The sequence below is a fragment of the Haliotis asinina genome, chromosome 12, assembly GCF_037392515.1.
Source record: "Haliotis asinina isolate JCU_RB_2024 chromosome 12, JCU_Hal_asi_v2, whole genome shotgun sequence".
NCBI classification, from domain to species: Eukaryota; Metazoa; Mollusca; class Gastropoda; order Lepetellida; family Haliotidae; genus Haliotis; species Haliotis asinina.
In genome coordinates this window covers 22,864,696-22,891,380 of record NC_090291.1, presented here as the reverse complement: position 1 = coordinate 22,891,380, position 26,685 = coordinate 22,864,696, and the positions used below count along the sequence as shown (strand labels likewise).

General features: G+C 41.1%; 1 protein-coding gene across 2 annotated transcripts in view; it reads left to right on the top strand.

The window, feature by feature from the left end:
* The window catches only part of LOC137258126 (protein unc-93 homolog A-like), a 29,039-nt gene extending 10,622 nt beyond the window's left edge, over positions 1 to 18,417 (top strand). The window contains exons 3-8 of one of the 2 annotated variants that reach the window (XM_067795690.1): positions 7,293 to 7,441; positions 9,918 to 10,157; positions 13,613 to 13,748; positions 14,912 to 15,043; positions 15,596 to 15,787; positions 17,682 to 18,417. In XM_067795690.1, coding sequence (XP_067651791.1) covers positions 7,293 to 7,441; positions 9,918 to 10,157; positions 13,613 to 13,748; positions 14,912 to 15,043; positions 15,596 to 15,787; positions 17,682 to 17,713 — 881 coding nt within the window. In that variant the 3' untranslated portion in view covers positions 17,714 to 18,417. Of the gene's footprint in view, positions 1 to 7,292; positions 7,442 to 9,917; positions 10,158 to 13,612; positions 13,749 to 14,911; positions 15,044 to 15,595; positions 16,773 to 17,681 lie in introns of those variants that run through there. The other variant, XM_067795689.1, reaches the window with a different exon arrangement.
* The last annotated feature ends 8,268 nt before the right edge of the window (positions 18,418 to 26,685 follow it).

Sequence of the window (26,685 nt, the reverse complement as noted above, 5' to 3'; positions counted from 1 at the left end):
CTTTTCACGGAACTGGCATATCACTCTTTCAACACCCTCAGTGTGCGTATGAAGGGATAGAATATGATGTGGTCTCTGAAGACGTCACATACATTGTCAAAGATCAAAAATCATTACCACGATGTCACGCGGAAGTGTCATCTGTAACATCTGATGTGAAAGACGCAACTATTCCAAAAATTAACACTTCACTTCTGAATGAAACTGGGTGAAAAATTTAGATGATGAATACTTGTGGCTGAAGCACACAAAACAAGTTCTGGAAAACTCCCCTCCAAGTGAGATGCTGAATTTTTCTTGGTCTGTATATCATGCACGAAACGAAAGGTAAAAAGATATCATCTTGACATCTCCAGATCTTCTTCTTTTATTCAATGCAAGTGCTGACTCAGTTGTCCTGATCAAACCCTCAAAACACGTTGTTCGGGATGCTGTTCGTCACATTAATAAAGGTCAGATACCAATCATTCCCTACGACGAACCTGTGTTTGCTCTAGAAAAACAGATTCAGTGGAAGTGTCAAGCAGGACAACGGTGCAAGAATCTGTACCGAAACGTCGCACTACCGTAATAAAGAAGTTGTTATCCATAAAGCTGCTGCTTTGCACAACCTTCAACATCAAGCTTATGAGAAATACACTGAAACAGCTCATGACAATGGTGAAGTTCTTCGGGTATTTGACACTTGCCGTGCTGCAAACAGAACACTTCATCCAATGTTTCATTACGGGGAGATTATTACAAATGGAGCTGTGCATGTTATCCTATGTGCGGTCATTGAAGGAAACCAACTTTGACTTAAACGTTAAATCCCCGACAGCTTCGATGGTTTTCGCTTTAGACCACACAAACTATGCTCGATGGATACCTGTGCATTTGCGAGACATTTGTGAACGTGGAAACAAACATCCTGCGGTAGCAGCAGCATTCCATTCTGGTCACTTTACAGTACAAAAGACAAAGCGCTTCTTTTCTGCAACGCCTCTAGATCAAGGTCATGAACAAAACAGCGAGATGGGTGGTAGCAGGTCCAAGTTGCACATTTGATTAAGCAATTGACGTACAACATGACAAGAAATATATGAAGACTCAACACCACGATCAAACTGTCAGCCTCTTCTCAGACTTGAATATGCCTCTACACTCATAACCACCATAGGGACTTGGTTAGTCCCTTAGAAGATGACAGCAAGGATTTTATTGTCTTGGACACAGGAGAGCTAGTGACATCAGCAATCAGATTTGTTTACCAATTTACCAAGGATCGTCTCATTCATAGAACAACACCTATTCGCAACGTCATCTCTAGGAACAAACTACCTGTGTTTGTGATTACAACGCCCAAAACTGCAAACAAAAGCAAACATCAGCTGTTGTCGATGAAATCAGACAATGAACTGTTTTCCACGATTGTACACCTGTGAAGCTCCTGTAGCCACCTGTGTGATTCTGGACGGTGCTGTAATTGTCCAATTGTTCCCATTGTTGGGAACCAAAAGGACTTTCAATAAATGTGCAAGCAATGTATTTGTTCCTCATGCCCTGTGAAAATTTCACAACGCTTCCCGTCTAGATCTTGTCTGGGACAGGTACATTCCAAACAGTCTGAAGTACATTGCAAGAATCAAACGAGGAGAGGGTGTTCAGAGATGGTTTGTGGGAACAGCTTCACTTCCGGCTGATTGTCAGTCATTCTTACATGTTGACAGCAACAAAGAAGAACTGTTCAGGTTCATGTTACATGCTGTCATGCAGGAATGTGTAGAAGAAGACGTAAAAGAAATGTATGTGACTGATAATCAACCTGTTCTCAGCATTCCACAAAAAGAGAACACGCCAGGTATTTCCCCTGTAGTTACGAAGAAGCTGCAATGCGTAGCCTTCGACATGCACATGCTTCTACGCATGGCCATGACAAAATCATGATCAGGACTGTAGACGCTGATATTGTGGTGCTTTCAGTGCTTTTCAATGCTGTCCTTGAACCCAACACTGAACTCTTGACTGGCTTTGGAACAGGAAAGTTTTTTTGTTACATGGCAGAACATGAAATGTCTTCCTTCCTGGGACCTGAGAAATCCAAAGCCCTGCAGATGTTTCATGCACTCACAGGGTGTAATACAGTGTCATCTTTTGTCAGACATGGGAAGAAATCTGCTTGGACAGCCTGGAATCTGGTGCCTGAGCTGTCTGAAGCCCTGTTGGCACTAGCATCTGCTCCAATCAGCAGACAGCACCTTCACCATAACTGAAATGTTTGTCATTAAGATGTATGACAAAGCAAGCAAGGATAATCATGTCAACAGAGCCAGAAAATCTTTGTTCTTGAAGATTAATTCTGTACCAGGAATCCCTCCGCCATATGTTGCCCTTGAGCTGCACATCAAGAGAACTGCCTACCAAATGGAACATGTGTGGGGTTGGATCAGGAACAACGAAGGACTCTACAAACCCTTTTGGACAACACTTCTTGGAAGCAGCAAAATCATGATCAGAACTAGTTTCATGGAAATGCGAAAAAGGCTGCAAAAATCGCTGTACGTGCATAAAAGTCCCCTTGAAGTGTTCATCATTGTGTGTTATGCCACGGAATATGCTAGAATGAGTCAGCGTTGATGTGATTGTAAGTCAAAGACTCATAAAAGCCATGTAAACATGTTTGAAGTAAGACGTACTGTTGGTTTCAGTGAAACTGGTAACAGTGTTATTCAAATGCTGTGCATGCGCAGAAGAATGATTATTTCTAATGCGTCCTTATCATAAATTAATTACCACATATTAGTGTACATTTCTGTCAAGTTTGGTGCTTTTACCACATTTTGCTAAGCAGCCTCACTATATACCATATCTATGAAGAAAGATACTGGTGAAATGTTGCTATACTATTACACAGAGGTACGGTAAAAGATACAAAATGTGATTAACTGTTTCTTCGTTTCATTCAATATTTAAAGTACAATCAGTACATAAGCACAGTGAATATTCACCCAAATTGTAATCACTTTACCTTTTGGTTTGATGTAGAATATCAACAATTACAAGCTGGTTAAAAGTATATAATCATTCAGTGTTTTGAAGAGTTCATTCCATAACTTTAGATCCATAAACTGTCTTACCTGAGTATCTCTGACGGAGATATTGATATTGTATTGTTTAAACTATAAATAAGGCACACTATATAACGAATACATATGAATTTACAAATAATTGTATGGTCATTTCCTTGGGGTAATGCGGATTACACTTTTATGGACACTTCATATTACACATAAATTCTAAGAAATAAACCATATGAAGGTATATGCCCTTGGTTGTGGACGAAGGGGCAATACCTTACGTGGAAAATGTGAGTGATTGAGTGAGTTAGTATTTAACGTCACAGCGGCAATATACGTGGAAAATGTAATTTGTTTTGTTCACACAAGATGAATATTTACTCTTTAATATTAACTCAAAATGTTATTCTGTCATTGGAGACACATTTGATTATTTCCATACATGACATACATGACTAGCAGGCTTGTCGCTAATATATACATGAAAAGTACAGTTCAAATCAGTAACAAGTGATTTCATAAGATATTTTAAAACGGGTCAGTTCACTACCACAATTGCAATGCAGGATTTAAAAGACAAAATTCATAGCTAGAAGCTAGAAAAAAATGCATCGAAGATAACATTTGAACATTAGACAGAGACCGATAGCCGGAGGGCCTATCGTGGATTTGGAGGGCTGGCTGATCAATATGTGGAGTTGTCTCGTCCAAGGTGACAGAGTACATGAGTAGATCTACATTCCGTACAAGTCACACCAGTGTTGTGATGCTGGCTGGGTCGCGCTTGTTTCCAGGGTCGTATGGATCCTTCCCGCCGCTGACGGGACAAATCTTTGACAAGGACATTCTTACGCGGTTAGCACGTAAGGTACACAGAAATGTGCACTTGAAGTCAACACAAAGGGGATTTAGACTAAAGACAATATCTCTGAAACCGCTTTCGTCACACTTGCCGGCTTCTTGCAGGGATGTAGTATTTACATACGCATACGCTGGAACATCGTTAATCTCATGTATTGCAACCACTGAATTGCCTCCACATATCATACACCGTGTCAAACACATCGGGAAACACGAAATGATGAGGATAGTGTATACATTTCACTGGGTTTTATACTTTAATACTCAGAGCCTCATATTTGACCTACACACCCATGATGGTCTGTCAGTAGCGTTTATTTTTTGCATTACGAGTAACAACACTTTTAGGGGTATGTTCATGTAAGTGGAAGTCTGTGAGCAGAAAACTATCTATGTACATGCGAAAACAGCAGACATGATGAGGTAACAATGCCTTGGGTAAAGCCAGTGGTTAACTGGTGCCGACAGCAATAGAAAAATAGAAGCCGTGGTAAACCATTGCGTAAATATAGAGCTGATAGGTGATAAACATTTGTGGGTATTTAAACTCTACTTGTCATGTACAGCGATGTAATTTATCCGTCGGACATTCTACAGGATCTGATAAGCAATGTAGTTGATCAGGTGTATATTCTGCTATTATTCATAAGCATTGTAACCGATCAGTCGGACATTCTGCCATTATTCATAAGCATTGTAACCGATCAGTCGGACATTCTGCTATTATTCATAAACATTGTAACCGATCAGACGGACATTCTGCCATTATTTATAAGCATTGTAACCGATCAGTCGGACATTCTGCTATTATTCATAAGCATTGTAACCGATCAGTCGGACATTCTGCCATTATTCATAAGCATTGTAACCGATCAGTCGGACATTCTGCTATTATTCATAAGCATTGTAACCGATCAGTCGGACATTCTGCCATTATTCATAAGCATTGTAACCGATCAGTCGGACATTCTGCTATTATTCATAAGCATTGTAACCGATCAGTCGGACATTCTGCCATTATTCATAAGCATTGTAACTGATCAGTCGGACATTCTGCCATTATTCATAAGCATTGTAACCGATCAGTCGGACATTCTGCTATTATTCATAAGCATTGTAACCGATCAGTCGGACATTCTGCTATTATTCATAAGCATTGTAACCGATCAGACGGACATTCTGCCATTATTTATAAGCATTGTAACCGATCAGTCGGACATTCTGCTATTATTCATAAGCATTGTAACCGATCAGTCGGACATTCTGCCATTATTCATAAGCATTGTAACCGATCAGTCGGACATTCTGCTATTATTCATAAGCATTGTAACCGATCAGTCGGACATTCTGCTATTATTCATAAGCATTGTAACCGATCAGTCGGACATTCTGCCATTATTCATAAGCATTGTAACCGATCAGTCGGACATTCTGCTATTATTCATAAGCATTGTAACCGATCAGTCGGACATTCTGCCATTATTCATAAGCATTGTAACCGATCAGTCGGACATTCTGCTATTATTCATAAGCATTGTAACCGATCAGTCGGACATTCTGCTATTATTCATAAGCATTGTAACCGATCAGACGGACATTCTGCCATTATTCATAAGCATTGTAATCGATCAGTCGGACAGTCTGCAGTAACTGATCAGTCACACATTCGTATTCATAAGAAAGACATTGAACACAGTGAATAGATAAAAGTAGTTATCACGTGGAGGTGCCTTCAGTATTACGAGAAGTATAAGCGATAAATAAATGGTTGATCATCTTAGTGTGGCTGTGGTTAGCGATAAAGAAGTGGTTGATCATCGTGGTGTGTCTGTGGTTAGCGATAAAGAAGTGGTTGATCATCGTGGTGTGTCTGTGGTTAGCGATAAAGAAGTGGCTGATCATCGTGGCGTGTCTGTGGTTAGCGATAACGAAGTGGTTGATCATCGTGGTGTGTCTGTGGTTAGCGATAAAGAAGTGGTTGATCATCGTGGATTGTCTGTGGTTAATCTGTGAGTGCTTAATGAAATACTTGATGGTTGCTCAACATAGATAATAAATGAATCTTGCGCAAGAAGAATTTAAGGTTTATCAAAAATATCACATTTATAAATTTACATTTACGTAGATTTATTTATTTAAGATTGAACTGCTAAAGTCCCGAAATGACAGAATTTCTCATAGTTAATGTTAAACGTTTCGTTGATATTGTGGATTAAATGTGGAAAAACGTTTCAATGTTGAACATTTACCAGAACGTTGACACCGTCAATAAAGGTTGTCTATGAGGGAAAGGGTCTTATAGCTCCTGAATACTGACGTCCACTACTGATATACAAAATGACATACAGTGCCCAGTCTAACATGTTTTTCGCAAATGATAATGGTGCGTATAAATCAAACGAAATTATCAAATCTGAGTCAGGCAACCGATGGTGTTTATTTTGAAAGAAAACGCAGTTCAGTAATCTCGTTTTGAGAACAATTGTTGCAGTTTGTAGTTTCCGTGTGTTTGGTTGTAAGTTCTTTAGTATGGAATATACTAGTGGTTAGAAGCATGGTTTAGTCTTGTCAAGTTAAACCTATATATGATACAGTCATACAATGCTCACGTACACGTCTGTCTCTACGTTGCATACTGGCAAATAATAATCCCCCTGTCCTGTCAACCTCCTCTTGAGTCTGTTTGCAAAGCTATTTAAGAGCACCACAAATACTTGCCCTTTCAGCAGGGTGCTCCCGAGCACACACATTTCCAAGTGAACATTGTCATGCTTCGCAGGAATGCTTTTGTAATTTTCGTATTTGTGTCAGAGTTTAACTGTTGATGTCATAGTTTAAACTATTCCACGACCTGCAAATTCTTTACGCATCCGCGGGCATTTTAAACCTAGAATTCCCACAAAGCTGAAGTTTCAAAGGAGCCTTTTTAACAGTGTAAGAATAATGTCAGGAAAATATTCGTATCTGTAGATTAACATCTAATTCTGTAAGACAAGACAACACAATCCTAATTATATTGTGAAGTACCGTCTGATGATGAAAACGATGCACACACTGCCGTCACACCACCACCATTAGTATCGGAAGGGTTAAAGTTCTGTCATGGACTGGAGGAAATTCTCGAGTCGATCTATTTATTGTATAGAATTGTGCTACTATGGAAATGTGTTCATATTTATATGTTATTTGTTTTCATCATCTATGTCACCTAATGTATTGGTGTGCTATATTTTGATATGATGTGCGATCATCTTTTTTCCACCCTTGTTTTGCTGACCACGGCATTGACTAGCTGTGCAGTGCATGCTGTAAACGATAAATCTGCCTCGAAGATAGGGAACATCACCATTGTAATACTGTGCACTTTGTTTGCAGGTCAGGTGTGGGGCAACCTCATTTCATCCACGATCTTCAAGAAAGAATCGAACGTTACAAACAACACATATGAGTGCGGGGCAAACTTCTGCCCGCAAAACGTCAACGCAAGCGACAATACCAACCTGGATAGACCAGTGGAAGACAAGGTAGGGGACAGTTGTTGCTTTGATCAGTCTTAACATGTTCCCAGACTACATATTCACTGTATAAAAACTCATATGTGTTCCTGAGTTTGCGTCTGTCTGCAAAAGGAAATGTAAAGGGACAGAGGACAGAGAGGGAAAGCATTTGACAAATGGCAAAGTGAAACGCGAACATTTACAATTCGACCGAGAGACTGATATTATAAGAGCGCTTCATGGAGTTTGCGCTGCCATTAATGCGCCATTCCCACAAGGATCAAGAACTGTCCTATGTTGCCCATACTCTACAGGGTGGGTGCAGACGCAAATACACCTTCCAGGAAAAAGAAACTATAGTATTATGACTTGATGTTATATTGTAGGTGTTGTATGGGTTGATGTTATATTGTAGGTGTTGTATGGGTTGATGTTATATTGTAGGTGTTGTATGGGTTGATGTTATATTGTAGGTGTTGTATGACTTGATGTTATATTGTAGGTGGTGTATGGGTTGGTGTTATATTGTAGGTGTTGTATGGGTTGATGTTATATTGCAGGTGTATGGGTTGGTGTTATATTGTAGGTGTTGTATGACTTGATGTTACATTGTAGGTGTTGTATGGGTTGATGTTATATTGCAGGTGTTGTATGGGTTGATGTTATATTGTAGGTGTTGTATGGGTTGATGTTATATTGTAGGTGTTGTATGACTTGATGCTATATTGTAGGTGGTGTATGGGTTGGTGTTATATTGTAGGTGTTGTATGGGTTGATGTTATATTGTAGTTGTATGGCTTGATGTTATATTGTAGGTGTTGTATGGGTTGATGTTATATTGTAGTTGTATGACTTGATGTTATATTGTAGGTGTTGTATGGGTTGATGTTATATTGTAGGTGTTGTATGACTTGATGTTATATTGTAGGTGTTGTATGGGTTGATGTTATATTGCAGGTGTTGTATGGGTTGATGTTATATTGTAGGTGTTGTATGGGTTGGTGTTATATTGTAGGCGTTGTATGGGTTGATGTTATATTGTAGGTGTTGTATGGGTTGATGTTATATTGTAGTTGCTGTATGGGTTGATGTTATATTGCAGGTGTTGTATGGGTTGATGTTATATTGCAGGTGTATGGGTTGATGTTATATTGTAGGTGTATGGGTTGATGTTATATTGCAGGTGTATGGGTTGGTGTTATATTGCAGGTGTTGTATGGGTTGGTGTTATATTGTAGGTGTTGTATGGGTTGATGTTATATTGTAGTTGCTGTATGGGTTGATGTTATATTGCAGGTGTTTTATGGGTTGATGTTATATTGCAGGTGTATGGGTTGATGTTATATTGTAGGTGTATGGGTTGATGTTATATTGCAGGTGTATGGGTTGGTGTTATATTGCAGGTGTTGTATGGGTTGATGTTATATTGCAGGTGTATGGGTTGGTGTTATATTGCAGGTGTTGTATGACTTGATGTTATATTGCAGGTGTTGTATGGGTTGATGTTATATTGTAGTTGTATGACTTGATGTTATGTTGTAGGTGTTGTATGGGTTGATGTTATATTGTAGGTGTTGTATGGGTTGATGTTGTATTGCAGGTGTTGTATGGGTTGATGTTATATTGTAGGTGTTGTATGGGTTGGTGTTATATTGTAGGCGTTGTATGGGTTGATGTTATATTGTAGGTGTTGTATGGGTTGATGTTATATTGTAGTTGCTGTATGGGTTGATGTTATATTGCAGGTGTTGTATGGGTTGATGTTATATTGCAGGTGTATGGGTTGATGTTATATTGTAGTTGTATGACTTGATGTTATACTGCAGGTGTATGGGTTGGTGTTATATTGCAGGTGTTGTATGGGTTGGTGTTATATTGTAGGTGTTGTATGGGTTGATGTTATATTGTAGTTGCTGTATGGGTTGATGTTATATTGCAGGTGTTGTATGGGTTGATGTTATATTGCAGGTGTATGGGTTGATGTTATATTGTAGGTGTATGGGTTGATGTTATATTGCAGGTGTATGGGTTGGTGTTATATTGCAGGTGTTGTATGGGTTGATGTTATATTGCAGGTGTATGGGTTGGTGTTATATTGCAGGTGTTGTATGGGTTGATGTTATATTGCAGGTGTATGGGTAGATGTTATACTGCAGGTGTATGGGTTGGTGTTATATTGCAGGTGTATGGGTTGGTGTTATATTGTAGGTGTTGTATGGGTTGGTGCTATATTGTAGGTGTATGGGTTGATGTTATGTTGCAGGTGTATGGGTAGATGTTATACTGCAGGTGTATGGGTTGATGTTATATTGCAGGTGTATGGGTAGATGTTATACTGCAGGTGTATGGGTTGGTGTTATATTGCAGGTGTATGGGTTGGTGTTATATTGTAGGTGTTGTATGGGTTGGTGTTATATTGTAGGTGTATGGGTTGATGTTATATTGCAGGTGTATGAGTTGATGTTATAGTGCAGTTGTTGTATGACTGGTCGACATGTTGCAGGTGTACATTGTCTGCGGCATCTATACAGGGTTTGCAGTACTTGCAGCTATCACTGTCAGTCTTTTCCTCGACCGAATCAACCTCGACAAGGATAACAATAAGACTAGCAAAAAAGTGTCGCCTCACCTTCTAATCTCGACATTTAAACACCTGATAAAATCTCACTACCAGAAGCTGCTTATCCCACTGACAATCTACAGCGGGGTGGAACAAGCTTTCATCACTGGAGACTTCACACGGGTGTGTTGCACTTTTGTTTTTCAGTCTACATTTAGCCATGCTTGGCAGCACGCTCGTGTGCTTACTTTACAAGCAACAAGACTCATAACGCAATAAATGTACCCAAACCTGCATGACACACGCCCCACAACGCGATATACACCTACATATCTCTCTCTCGCTCTCTCTCTCCCTCTCTCTCACAGAGTTGAGTGCGTGTGAACCTGCATCAACATATACCATCCACAGCATGAACCTGCTTCAGACATATACCATCCACAGCATGAACCTGCATCAACATGTACCATCCACAGCACAGCATGAACCTCCTTCAGACATACCATCCACAACATGAACCTGCTTCAGACATATACCATCCACAACATGAACCTGCTTCAGACATATACCATCCACAGGATGAACATGCTTCAGACATAAAACATCCACAACATGAACCTGCTTCAGACATATACCATCCACAGCATGAACCTGCTTCAGACATATACTATCCGCAGCATGAACCTGCTTCAGACATGTACCAGCCACAGCATGAACCTGCTTCAGACATATACCATCCACAGCATGAACTTGCATCAACATGTACCATCCACAGCACAGCATGAACCTCCTTCAGACATACCATCCACAGCATGAACCTGCTTCAGACATATACCATCCACAACATGAACATGCTTCAGACATATACCATCCACAACATGAACCTGCTTCAGACATATACCATCCACAGCATGAACATGCTTCAGACATATAACATCCACAACATGAACCTGCTTTATACATATACCATCCACAGCATGAACCTGCTTCGGACATGTACCACCCACATCATGAACCTGCTTCAGACATGTACCACCCACACCATGAACCTACTTCGGACATGTACACCCACAGCATGAACCTGCTTCGGACATGTACCACCCACATCATGAACCTGCTTCGGACATGTACCACCCACATCATGAACCTGCTTCGGACATGTACCACCCACATCATGAACCTGCTTCAGACATGTACCACCCACAGCATGAACCTCCTTCAGACATGTACCACCCACAGCATGAACCTGCTTCAGACATATAACACCCACAGCATGAACCTGCTTCAGACATGTACCACCCACATCATGAACCTGCTTCAGACATGTACCACCCACAGCACAGCATGAGCCTGCTTCAGACATGTACCACCCACAGCACAGCATGAACCTGCTTCAGACATGTACCACCCACATCATGAACCTGCTTCAGACATGTACCACCCACAGCATGAACCTGCTTCAGACATGTACCACCCACAGCACAGCATGAACCTGCTTCAGACATGTACCACCCACAGCACAGCATGAACCTGCTTCAGACATGTACCACCCACAGCATGAACCTGCTTCAGACATGTACCACCCACAGCATGAACCTCCTTCAGACATGTACCACCCACAGCATGAACCTGCTTCAGACATATAACACACACAGCATGAACCTGCTTCAGACATGTACCACCCACAGCATGAACCTGCTTCAGACATGTACCACCCACAGCACAGCATGAACCTGCTTCAGACATGTACCACCCACAGCACAGCATGAACCTGCTTCAGACATGTACCACCCACAGCATGAACCTGCTTGAGACATGTACCACCCACATCATGAACCTGCTTCAGACATGTACCACCCACAGCATGAACCTGCTTCAGACATGTACCACCCACAGCATGAACCTGCTTCAGACATGTACCACCCACAGCACAGCATGAACCTGCTTCAGACATGTACCACCCACAGCACAGCATGAACCTGCTTCAGACATGTACCACCCACAGCATGAACCTGATTCAGACATGTACCAGCCACAACATGAACCTGCTTCAGACATGTACCACCCACAGCACATCATGAACCTGCTTCAGACATGTACCACCCACAGCATGAACCTGCTTCCGACATGTACCACCCACATCATGAACCTGCTTCAGACATGTACCACCCACAGCATGAACCTGCTTCAGACATGTACCACCCACAGCATGAACCTGCTTCAGACATATAACACCCACAGCATGAACCTGCTTCAGACATATACCATCCACAACATGAACCTGCTTCAGACATGTACCACCCACATCATGAACCTGCTTGAGACATGTACCACCCACAGCATGAACCTGCTTCAGACATGTACCACCCACATCATGAACCTGCTTCAGACATGTACCACCCACAGCATGAACCTGCTTCAGACATGTACCACCCACAGCATGAACCTGCTTCAGACATGTACCACCCACATCATGAACCTGCTTCAGACATGTACCACCCACAGCATGAACCTGCTTCAGACATGTACCACCCACAGCATGAACCTGCTTCAGACATGTACCACCCACAGCACATCATGAACCTGCTTCAGACATGTACCACCCACATCATGAACCTGCTTCAGACATGTACCACCCACAGCATGAACCTGCTTCAGACATATAACACCCACAGCATGAACGTGCTTCAGACATATACCATCCACAACATGAACCTGCTTCAGACATGTACCACCCACATCATGAACCTGCTTCAGACATGTACCACCCACAGCATGAACCTGCTTCAGACATGTACCAGCCACAGCATGAACCTGCTTCAAACATGTACCACCCACAGCACAGCATGAACCTGCTTCAGACATGTACCACCCACAGCACAGCATGAACCTGCTTCAGACATGTACCAGCCACAGCATGAACGTGCTTCAGACATGTACCAGCCACAGCATGAACCTGCTTCAGACATGTACCCCCCACAGCACAGCATGAACCTGCTTCAGACATGTACCACCCACAGCACAGCATGAACCTGCTTCAGACATGTACCACCCACATCATGAACCTGCTTCAGACATGTACCACCCACATCATGAACCTGCTTCAGACATGTACCACCCACAGCATGAACCTGCTTCAGACATGTACCACCCACAGCATGAACCTGCTTCAGACATGTACCACCCACATCATGAACCTGCTTCAGACATGTACCACCCACAGCATGAACCTCTTTCAGACATGTACCACCCACAGCATGAACCTGACATATGATATGCTCCACCGCTTTACCTGAACCGAGATAACAAATGTCCGTTCACAAATGCAAACGAAATACACTTTGAGCCAGCTAAGAACTTTTCCGCTACACAACATAAGTCAACGTAACGCATGGCTAGCAAACAACACACATCGCGTTACATGAACCTACAGTACACGTCACATACACGTACAAAACACACAGATCAAGGCATTACAAGACATGTAAAGTAAAACAAAATACTTCTATATATCCATTGTAAACTTTGTGCTGACGTGGATGTAATCATTATTTCTCATATTACAGCCTCAAAAAGTCTTAAATGGCTTCATGTCAAAGTAACACAATAATATTCAGTGTATCTAAATTACTTTTCAGTCCTACATCACGTGTTCAATGGGTATCTCCAATGTGGGCTACATCATGATCTGCTATGGAGTGGTAGATGCACTGTGTTCTTTTATATTTGGCCGCCTGGTTCAGTACGTTGGACACATACCGTTCTTCATTTTAGGTATGAATGTGAGAATAAGAATATCAGTTATCTTATTATGTTCTGTCTGTGTCCCTGTCCACGCAAACGTTTTTGTTTGCTCCTCTGCATGTGCTCCTGCCATGTGTGTCAGTGTTTGTGTTTCTTGACCTGTCCTTGCCTGCCTGCGTCCGACTGGTGCCCAGCTGTCAGTGCACATATATGCATCTGTATCTATCATTGTCCTCATCTTTACCTGTAACCGTGTCTCTGCATCCATCCCTGATCTTGTCTCAATGTGTCTCTGTCCTTGGCCTCGCTTCCATCTGTGCATTCCTGCCTCCATCTGTGCCTGTATCCCTGCCTCCTTCTGTGTCTATACCCCTGCCTCCATCTGTGTCTGTATCCCTGCCCCCATCTGTGCCTGTATCCCTGCCTCCAACTGTGTCTGTATCCCTGCCTCCATCTGTGTCTCTATCCCTGCCTCCATCTGTGCCTGTATCCCTGCCCCATCTGTGCCTGTATCCCTGCCTCCATCTGTGTCTGTATCCCTGCCTCCATCTGTGCCTGTATCCCTGCCTCCATCTGTGTCTGTATCCCTGCCCCATCTTTGCCTGTATCCCTGCCTCCATCTGTGTCTGTATCCCTGCCTCCATCTGTGCCTGTATCCCTGCCTCCATCTGAGTCTCTATCCCTGCCTCCATCTGTGCCTGTATCCCTGCCTCCATCTGTGTCTGTATCCCTGCTTCCATCTGTGTCTGTATCCCTGCCTCCATCTGTGCCTGTATCCCTGCCTCCATCTGTGCCTGTATCCCTGCCTCCATCTGTGTCTCTATCCCTGCCTCCATCTGTGCCTGTATCCCTGCCTCCATCTGTGCCTGTATCCCTGCCTCCATCTGTGCCTGTATCCCTGCCTCCATCTGTGTCTGTATCCCTGCCCCATCTGTGTCTATACCCCTGCCTCCATCTGTGTCTGTACATGTATTGTTGTTGTCATCTGCGCTTGTTAATCTGCATAGAATTGTATTTGAGAGTGCCCTCGCCTGCCTCAGACTACATCACTGTGCCCCTTCACAGTTTCTAGCTCCTTCCCTGTCCGTATGTTTTCGCATGCTTTTTAAAAATTTGTCAGGCAGTTGCTGTGTGCATGAAACAACATTCATTACATAAGTTATCAGTGTAAAGCCTTCTCCTTTATATGATAGCTTTTCTGGTACATGGAGGATGTCAGATAGCGCTGCTTCTGTGGATACCGAATCCCAACACCATTGCAGTGTACTACATCATCGCTGCGTGCTGGGGAATGGGAGATGCAGTAATCCAGACTCAGATCAACGGTCAGTACATTTCAAAGACTAGATGCGTTGAGTCGCTTATACCTCACGGGATCCACATTTCTTAAGACATTAGGAAGCATTTCTATGTTTTCAGTAAGTTATATTTTGTGTGCACGTAGTTTAGATGTAAACTTTCCGCGCTGTCAAGATGACATAAAGCCAACGGCTAAGGACTGAATGTTGAGGCTTTCGTGAAGCGAATTGTCCAATATGCGCGAGTGTTTGATTTATGATAATTGCCAGAGAATACATATTTAATAACAGTAAACAGAGATTGTGAAAAGAACTTCTGTTGCAGATATCTTCAAAGCTAAAAGATGTCTTGAATTTAGACAAGTTGGCCCTTAAAACGACACTAATAATACCTAGTTCTCATTAACACCAAGATGAAATATTATTTTATGACTGTCTATTATCATTATTTGAATGAAAGGTCAAACCTCTTGATTCTTAGTGAAACGTTTTTGAACTATCAATAAATCGTCAGTAATTGTGCAGATTTCATATGCTACGAAAATAACTGACTGTATTCAACAATGCTTTCTTCTACAGCATTTTACGGCTACCTCTTCACGGATAATACAGAGGCGGCATTCGCAAATTATCGCCTTTGGGAATCGGTTGGATTCATCATAACCTACGCCTACAACGACTACTTGTGCACGTACATCAAGCTGTACGTATGCCTGGCGGTGATGTGCGTCGGGATGGTCGGCTACGCCATCACGGAGATGCTCGTCAGACGTAAGCAGTCCAAATCCGCGGACCTCTCAAACAAATGAGCGTGTTTTGTTCATACCGCCAGATCAGAAATAACGCGATTTTTCGTGACTGTCTTGTGTGTATGTTACACGTGTACAAGCTCTTTCTGTAGGAAGACTGCATATATATATATATATAAGTGTATCAACAGCTCGTAGAAACATGAAAAAAATGTATGAAAAATCAACTGATGCAGCGACATTTGGTGTAAAAAACTGAACTCCTCTACCGGAAGTATAGCAAGATGCATTTGGTATCATTGGAAAGCTTGGAATCTCTAGTTTTCCAAACCCAATGTTGCCAACTTGAAAGTATCAGGCGATATGTCATTTTGGTGCATGTCCATGGCAACCATGCTATTTTTCAGAGATCATGACGACGATATTTAAAAGAATATATCGTCACTATAAATGGTGATTTTATCAGTTTTGAGTGATGACCCACGTACTACTTCATTGAACTATGTAACACAATAAGGTCAACACCAAAGGTCATAGTCACTGTAACCACCTTTATTACTCTTCTTGTTAAAAAAACATTCTAGGTTTAACCTCTCATCTTTGTCAAGTGTGGACTGCATAGAGCACGATGTATTTGGTATCATAAGACATCTCACATTGATTTTCATACCAGTAATTGTTAGGACACATGCAATTCAGAGCGTTTTTACGGTTACCATGTATTTTAGTTGTATCACAGAATACATTAATATCATGCCTTTAAGTAACTAAATATTGCTTTCCCAGAATGTTTACTGGTGTTAATGATTTCCTGCTTCCACATGTTTCTGGGAAAATACGAGTTTTTCAACCTCTCGTGACCAAAATTAGTTTCACAGTTTTTCCATTCATGAACCTCCAGTTACCACAGTCTTCTTTTACCTTTGATTTTGTATTGGGAAACAATATCCACTATAGATGTAACCTTAACCTTATTAACCTCAAACAATTACTGGTATGAAATGTATAGTGTCAGAAAGATGAGTCTTTGGGGTGGCTTATGATGCTCATTCCATAGCAGATAAAAAGGTGAGAGGTTAAGTATAGAATTTCAAGCAAGAATAGCAACAAAAGGGTTACAGTGACCTTGACCTTTGACCTTGACCTTAATGTTTACATAGTTCGGTGGAGCAGTAGTTGAATCATCACATGCATTCTCAAACTGATAAAATCACCATTTATAGTGACCATATGTTCTTTTATATACAGCTGCCATTCTCTCTGAAAAATTGCATGTGTACCATTACAGATTCCAAGCTTTCCAACAGTACCAAATAAATCTTGCTATACCTCCGGTAGACCTGTCTCCTTTATTATGTTAGCTAGATGCACATTACTACTGCACTAATAGTAAATGGCGAGTGTCTCACAACACTTCACTGGTTTGGGCTTTGTTTGTTAGTCACTTGACTTTGTCTTCGTTAAATCAATATATTATCATCACAATCGGCGTTGTCATTATCATCAACCTCCACTTCGCCAACATCTCGTCCCATCAACAGTATCGTGGTTATGGGTTAGTTTTCAAATTGTAACAATGTTACATATATATTATTTATTTAGACCAAACTAATCGAGATAATTGTCATCATTTGAACAACTGGTATATTTACATATCAGGACTGGTATTCAGTCTTTTCCATCACTGCGTTTCAGTGATCCTTTCATATTACATTTCTGTTTTGCTTTTTATGCCAATTCAATCTGTAATAGCTGATAATCGAGACTGGTAATCCTCCGGTCGGAAATGTTCTTTTGCGATTTAATATTTGACGTGCCGATACTGATACAATAAGAGGTGAAAATCACTTCCTTAGATGAACCATGCATTGTTGAGAGATTTACGAATGTGAAAAGTTGAACACGTGCATTTTCAGAATATGACTGGCGACCTTTTATGGGATTGTGACTGGTAATGGAATAGGTTACTGTGCAAAGCTCAACGGCCGCGTGTAGATTTTTGATTACCTGTATGTGCAAATCTACATGAGGAACGCGGATTGCTTGTACAGACCAGCAATAGGTCATACTTTGTGCATCTGTTGAAATGGCCAAAAATGAAGTGGAGGTGTGTTTAAATGGTCTCTGATAACGATGGTTCTGTCACGATTAATCCAAATACAGATTTCAGGTTTTCATGCACCTCGTGCACGTCCTGCCCATGACTTGTAGGCCTCTGGTCATCGTCAGTTTGAGGTCCTATCCAAGTTACCCAGTCACTTAGTAACAGGGTATATCGATTTACACCTAATTTGTTGGAGGATTTGGTTTGTTAGATCGAACCTTGATGCTTAATTTATGTAGTATCTTACCTATCAGGTCTTTTTCCTCGTGTAACAGAAATTATAGAGTGTGCTTTTTTTAAACCGTGTATTTCCCATACTTTAATAATGTGTTGTTCTGTAATTGCATACCGCATATATGATAAGTGTCGTTTATAAACATACTCAGAGGACATCCCCTTAAAATAATGCACTAATTTGGCCGAATGTGAAAATCGTAAGCCGCGGGAAGCCGCGGTGTCTGAGAGGATTAGATCGCTGACTGAATTACTATTACTATCAATTAGTTATCCAAACATTGGATCATACCAAATAAAAGACGCAAGGGGTGTTGGATGGTTTGACTTTCTTTATTTTGCACACTTGTATGTTTTGACTCTCGTTATTTTGCATCACTTTGGCGACGTTTCGGGTCTCGTGGATGGAACTCAAGCTGTGCTAACTTCACTTGTGTAGATATTCGGATGCGATGATGCCTGTTGGTTCAGCTTGTGTTGCCATCCTTCCAAGTTGTTTGTTAGTCCTGTGGGTGTCGTTTTTGTAATGGTTCCAGGTTTGGATTTGTCATGTACCTTCAACCCACTGTGTCATGACATAGTCCATATACTAGGTAATCTGTTCACCATCAGCGCTCACAGCCATAATGTCCAGCCACGCATCTTCTACATCACCTACAGGGACAACAGCCAGAGCCTTGCTTCTCTTCGCCAGCAACCAGAACTCGGCATCTTCTTTGTAGGTCGTAGCGAGTCCTAGTGGTTGGATCTTCTTCCACAATGCCTGGGCAAAATGAAAGAAGCATCTGGGGCTCCATTCACGAAGAAACCTTTAGGAAGGTTAACCCTAACTCCCATTCTTTAACATTGCACAAAAGTTACCTTAGTGACGTAAGATCACCTTAGTGCTTTGTGAAAGGAGACCCTGGACTGTAGGAAAAACTTCAGTTGCTGCGTTGGCAACGGCATGTTGAATGTCGATCTGGATGGCACTGGGTTGCAGGTTGAAGCTATGGGCGGCTGCTGCTTCCTTGTTGTGGCGGAACATGGTGACAGTACAAGCCAAACCCTTAAGTAATTAACTCTCCCAGCGTGTTATTGCGATCTGCTGCACAGAATTACTGGAGCATGATTCGACGGATCGACACTGCTGACTGTTGAAAATTCGACGGATTAGACCGTAACCAGCTACAGTGCAATCCAAATGTCGAAACGTCGCCTGTATAGTATGATGAAGTTATCTATACATACACATTATCGTCATAATATCCCCAGGACATCTTCTATGTTGTTCGTGCAGAGGTGGTCAACGCGTTGACGTAAAGTTATGATTCATCACTAAACCAGACTTCCTCTGAGCCCATGCTTCCATGTCACACTATGCAAACATTCCAATATGGGAACACATGCCGGGTCGTATTCTCGGTACTCACAGCCATTTCCTGATTGTTTGGTCCCATACCCTCCTCAAACCAGGCACGTCTTGCAGTCCGTGTTATATTAACAGATATACTCGGCGTCTTCAATGAAGGATCATTGGTAACACTATTTCTTAACAGCTGTAAAATATTCTTTTTTCTTGGACACATATACAACTGAATGATTTACAAACTTTCTTAAAAGTATGGAAAAACACACCAGGCAGTTGACATGTCATCAATACGATCGCAAACGTCCGAAACATTCTGATCGATGGAAGGTGGACAAACCTCATGCACTGATGCCCTTTCACTGCCGTTCACAAGTACATGTCCGAAAGGCTGAAAGAGATCAAACTATGGGCATTTTGGAATGTGGTCAAACTCAGCGGCAAGCTGATGTCTTCTTTAGTGTGTGTTAGAGTGTAGTCTAAGTAAACTTAGTCTCTGTATCAGTCGTTAGACTCCTAGTCTAACAAACACTAGTAGGAGTTCCCGAGCTAGCTAACCTTTGAGCGACCAAACGCACGACCAATCAGACAACGGCCCTCTGTGTAGGGTTTAGACTTACAAAATACCCCAGTCACCGACCTCCTACTTGGGTTTGCTAGACTGACTAGAGGAGTGTAACGGATGTTACTGAGACCAAGTTTACTTAAGACTGTGTTAGAGCGCTATTGGTAGACTGTGGCAGAAATCTGGGTCCATGCACGATCACTAGGTAGCCCAAAAGACAGAGATGATAGACTCATGATAAACACTTCGTCACATAACAAATTCCTTAACGCAGCAAATCTTCAGACAAAACTCTTCAATGTGAAAGATCACATGCAACGTAAAACACAGCTTTGCAGATTCTGATACCTTTCGTTATATACTTACCGAAACAAATCGACAAAAAATGCAAATTCAACCTACAAACTTGAAAAAAACCCTGTGAAATTAAGTCCACGAATTCGGAGTTCAAACGATTCACTAATTTTCTCCCTACGGTGGGGGGAAAAGAGGTTTCAACAGATATGCTGCGCTCATAACGCATGCGCAGTGACTAGGTTCGCGGAGCTTGAAACAGTTTGCGCTGAGTATGAGATCGTAAGCAGTAGTCTAATCTTGGTTGTGTACACAAACAAGTAAATAATCTATTCGTTACATAAAAAGACACGTTGATTGTGATAAGCAGACTATGTTTCAGAGAAAACTCAACATCTGTCTGTCTAAATGTCTGCCTGCCTGTCTGTTAATGACAATATGCAAAGCACAACTTCAGTCACTGACCACATCCAATTTGAAATTAACACCCATCGGGCCTATACGCCATAAGCAAAGAGCCGACTGAGCGTATCTGCAAATGAACCAGTGACCAATGAAAAAGCAGCGTTACACTTGACTGCACACCCACAGGCTCTGGCTGGGTTCGGTATCGCGGCTGCTTTGTAAACCAAGTACAAAATATTGCATATTTGATTTGCGATTATACGCTTATAATTCTGTTTATTTGTTGTTGTTTTTTTAACCAGCAATGCATTTCATGTATCATGACTGTGTTTTAATCATGTTTGATATTTTGGTTGCATATGACATTAAACAATGTTAGAACATCAAGGAGAACCGGTCGTCGACGTTTAGGGGCAGTCAGACTCCGCTGTAGGTGACTTTCAGTTCGTCCATCACTAACACCACGACAGGTGCATTGGAGATCAAAAGGCACCAAGGCCGCTGGAATCAACGCCAAAGGTCTTGTATGCTCTTCACAGATTTAAGCAGATTAAACTTACGCTTTCGTGATGGTCGACAGAGGATTTATCATTGCAACAGAGAGCAAATCTCACATACAACTCAGGAAATGGTTCTGTATGTACAACAGAGGGGGTGGGGTTGGGGTGGGGGATTCGGGGTGTGTGGAGAAGGAGTGAGAAAGACGTCCGCTAATACAGTGATAAAAAAAGGCGGCGTTTTCTTTCTGCAATCAAGAGAGTGAAGTGAGCGGTTCATATCTGACCTAACCTTGCCCCTCTACACCTTCCTGATACTGTCATACTTGGTTTTACATGTCTGCCAACTTGATACTTATTTTAGGGATCCAGCAAAGTAAAGTGATCAAACTATCAAAGAGTGAAAAGCAAGATATAATATCGGCGATCATTCGGTGTTTAGACTAACTATTCCTGATCAAACCAGATCCGTATCTTCCATTATATCATCACATTGATCGGAATCAATTCAAATACTGATTTAAGTGAAGAATCATTTCAACCATTATTGATATAAAATAAACATACTTCATGTTCCTTTGGTGTACATAAAGATTGCAGTGAAAGTTTCGAAAATAGCTTGAGAATGTTTTCTTTCTTCCATTGAAAATCTGATGCCTGCAGTGTTAAACAATAAGATTTAGACAACATAAGACATTGAGTGAGTGGTTCCATCAATGAATATGTATCCTATTCCAAGGTATGTCACACGTACCTACTTAAAATACCGATTTTATTCCCAACACCACACACTATAGGTAGTTACGAAATAAAGGGCCATTGAAACAACCTGTCATAGTGCTGGTCTATATCTTTAAGCAAATCTGTTATGTAATTTAAATTAAACCATACTCATATATACCTTTATCTAGCCTCATGTAAGAATGTCGAGTTTTGATTGGTCCACGTGACTCTGATAAAATACCATGTACATCCATCACGATCCGCGAGCGGGAGTATAAAAGTCGTGTACTCCTGCTACGAAAGTCATATCACCCCGCTACGCCTCGGTGACGACGCGAAGTGAGAAAAGCGTGCATCGACAAGCCTTTAGTAACGTGCGGTGCATTGAGGTCAAACGATCAGCTGGTGTCAACATGGCAGCAAGTCGATTGGATGCGTGTTGTTTTGTAAGACTGATATATACAAAATATATAATCAAACATTCACAAAGGGATGGCGTCACTTGCATACAGCTTGTCTTCATTAGAATAAACTTATGATATGGGTTCAAATGGGGTGAGTGAGTGAGTGAGTTTAGTTCTACGCCGCACTCAGCAATATTACAGCTATATGGCGGCGGTCTGTAAATAATCGAGTATGGACCAGACAATCCAGTGATCAACAACATGAGCATCGATCTGCGCGATTGGGAACCGATGACATGTGTCAACCAAGTCAGCGAGTCTGACCACCCGATCCCGTTAGTCGCCTCTTACGACAAGCTGAGTCGCCTTTTATGGCAAGCATGGGTTGCTGAAGGCCTATTCTACCCCGGGACCTTCACGGGTCGGTTTCAAATGGTAGACACATGCTGCAAAGTTTATCATTACAATATGATATGTGTCTCGGACGAGGGATCGTGTGAACTGTTTATTTGCACCTTGGAGTAATGACAACATTTCGTCGTCTTCCAACACTTCCAAATTTATATAGGTTTCAACATCATGTGGATCAATCAGAGATGTGAAAAACTTCTTTCGGAGAGCGTTTGGTTTAAACTCAAGCTATATGGCGGCAGTCTGTAAATGATCGAGTCTGGACCAGACAATCCGGTGAGCAACAGCGTGAGCATCGATCTCTGATTGGGAACCGATGACATGTGTCAACCAAGTCAGTGAGCCTGACCCATGCTTAGTCGCCTCTTACGACAAGCATAGTCGCCGTTTATGGCAAGCATGGGTTGCTGAAGGTCTGTTCTACCCCGGGACCTTTAGGGGTCTTTTCACAGTGAAGTATTCCATGGTTGTCATAATCATGAGCGTGCTTGTTATAAAGCATAAACATTATTTGCTAAGATCAGAAGTATGTGATATGTCAGTAATGTATCAGCTCGCATGTAACCAGATAGTCCTGCATTAATTCATACTTCATGATGCCACGTTTTTTCTTCATATTCTTGTTTACAATTTGTTTTCCATTTGTGTTTGGGGGGAAATGAACCACCCTTTAAATAAGTATGTAAGTAGTCTCTGAGATTGTATTTGCACAAAACAGATAGAAAATATCCACAAATAGTTGATTTTCGGGGCGTGTTAGCCATGGAATAACAGAATATGTGTTGTATGAGATTGTCACAACTAGTGTTACATAAAAGGTCAAAGAAAAGGAGTTTTCTTTTGTCAATGTAATCAATCATGGTCCACAGACCTAAGTTTCCAATAGTGGATTCAGACAGAGATCTCTCATCTCATTTCTAGCAAGAAAAGTTGCTTCCCCTTAATGTCAAACAACAGTTCACAGCCATAAAACTGGTTTTCAAGATCATTCTTTGCCGGTAGCTGAATGTAGGTCAGTATCATTCATCCCCAAGCATTTAAGTGAATTAATACTCTGTCTTGCTTTCTGACAACACTTTTCAGTTCTAGATTTACATGTTAGTAGTATACTGCCGTAAGTAGAGGAATCAGCTGATGCAATGTTTTACTTTTATTAAACATGATTACTGTGCTCTTAGCAGGATTGTATGTTAAGCGCCATTTATGGGCATATGTATGTACAGTATTGAGAGCCATTTGAAGTCCTTTCAGTGAAGTACTAGCAAGTGTCGTGTCGTCAACAAGCAATGCAGTGGGAACACTCAGATCATTTATACATAGGCCATTACTAGCCTGTCTCAGAGAAGAAATCAAATCATCAATTAACACTAAGAAAAACCAGGACGACATTACTCGGCCAACACCTTGCTTAACAGACTACCCGTCAACTATTTATGACCGTAGTGCAATGGTTTCCAGATGTCTCCCTGGACGCCCAGTTGATGTAACTTATAAAATAAACCATCGTGCCATATTCAGTCAAATGCTTTTTCGTTATCTACAAAGACAGCATATACTGCAGAGTTTCTCTCAGTGTAATATTGGATACTTTCGATAAGAGCAAAAACGCTCATAACTGCCCCTTGTTCCTTTCTAAATCCGAATTGGAGTATATCAGTGAAATAAGGATTATTTTCGAGTAATTTAGTTTCTATGCGTGTAAGTAATAGCTTCTCGGGATTATGTGCTCAGTATCTGGGCCTGGAGATTTGTCTGTGAAATCCCTTTATTGTCCTTCAGCAATCAAATAATTATCTAATGCTTCAATACCCGGAACACTCTGACATTTTACCTTTAAATTCTTCCTCAAACATCGGTGTTGTGTGTGGCTGAGCTAAGTCTGAGTAATATCTACCCTATAGTCTACACATACCAGCAAGTGTTGACTCATTTTCATGATCATAGTTAAGTGTGGTTATAACATCAGTTCTGGATCTTTGTTTTCTGACAGTTTTGTAAAAGGTATTGATATCAAGTTCAGCTGCATGTTCAGTTTCAGTCAAAATTCCATGCTTTGGGGATCTTTTAGATTTCAGATGTAGACGTCTAAAATTTGACTTTTAAGTTTTATAGGAAAATAATACATCAGAGTCTTCACTTCTGGATTTACCACTGTTAACCCATGCTGTACGAGCGACTCGCATACGGTAGTGGTCATTATCTAAACCATCCCGTTTCCAGTATGGCTTTAGATAAGGCTTGAACCTACTTTGTGGAATACGAACCGCTGGCCCGTAAAAGGCCGTTGGTAATAATCTGACAATGGTTTTCTATAACTTCACAATAGTCAGTTGCAGTTTGTGTACTAGGGTCGTTTACGAAACGGAGATCCTTTGCTAGTTCATACTCAAACATATCTAAGTTATCCCTGTCAGCCATTTTGGGACTGTGGTCGCTTTATGAAAATCGTCAGAACGTAGGACATGTTCTGAGAGGGACATAAGATAAGGAAAGTGATCGGATACTGAATACGGGCATGAGTCTATTACTTCACAATTTGTAACATAGCCCTGTACAGGCCCGATGGAACAAGAAATGTAAATCTGGGTCCATCAGATCGTTAAGTGTTAACAACATGTGAAAGGTATATATTAAGTATCATGTTATTGAGATGCTTGGCCCGAGTAGACAAGGGGTGTTTACATATATCTGCACTGAGATCACACACGATAACAGTATTTACCAAGGTGACATAGGTTATCATGAATGTTTAAAACGTCATTACGTGCATTACAATAAGTAGAGTGTAGTACATTTGTTGAGGGCAGTCCACACGCAATAATAAAAACATCTGTATGATGTTTACGAGACAGTTTGACTGCTATTGCCTGACTTGTGAGAGTTGAGACAGCTTCAGCCTTGCATTTACACTGCTTATTAATTATAAGGGCTAATCCACCTGAACCCATAGAGCACGAGAGATTGCGAGGGACAGCTGTATATACTGTTAGTTTAGTGTCATGTTAATGGTTTTACCTTGTCTATGTTCTCTACAGGCAACCAGTGCTACTGGTTCCGGTTTCGGTTATATAATCCGAACCATGCAAAACACCTCTCACACTCCATGCCATAAAGGATGGCGCCATAAGGATATGAATACAAGCTGTATACATGATAATATATTGTCTAGATAACATAAGAAACAAGGTAAAGATGTGTCATATGTTAAGACGTCAATCCAATGTATAATCTTTCGACCCAAACCAAATTTTACTAAGACAGCATTGATAGAAATCTTTGGAGACTGTGTCAAATGCTTTTTCGAAATCAATCAAAATTGGTAAACCTGACATGGCATACCTCTTTTGTTAGTGTCAAACGTAATGTCACTTAATAACCTTCTGTTTTCACTTAACATTCTGCCAGGTATAAATCCAGTTTCGTTATTGTGTATTAATGAATCAAGGGTAGTTGTTTACCGATTTGAGAAACAAGCATTTATTAATTTATACAGAGCATCTAATAAAGTAACTGGTCTCCAGTTCTTCAATAAGATCCTATTTTATTAGCTCCAGACATACAAGTGATAATTCCTCTTTTCGTGGTAAAAGACATCTTATTTCTTTTTGATACATCTGTGATAAATCTGAAAATCCAGGTCTTAAGTTCTTTCCAGAAGAATTTACAGAAATCAGTTGGAAATGCATCTATGGCGGGGCTTTTTATCATTTTTCATACTTTTATTGCCAAAGATATTTCATTTATGTCTACCTCTTTTGCCAATATGTCTCTCTGTTGGTGACTCAAGGATGGAGTTATCACATTATTGGCAAGAGTTAGAGCACAAAATGTCAGACTGGGATTTTGTTTTCCCGTGTTCCTGACAGTTCAGATAGACACATATAACGATCTGGTCATGCAAACATTGGAGTGAGTGAGTTTAGTTTTACGCCGCA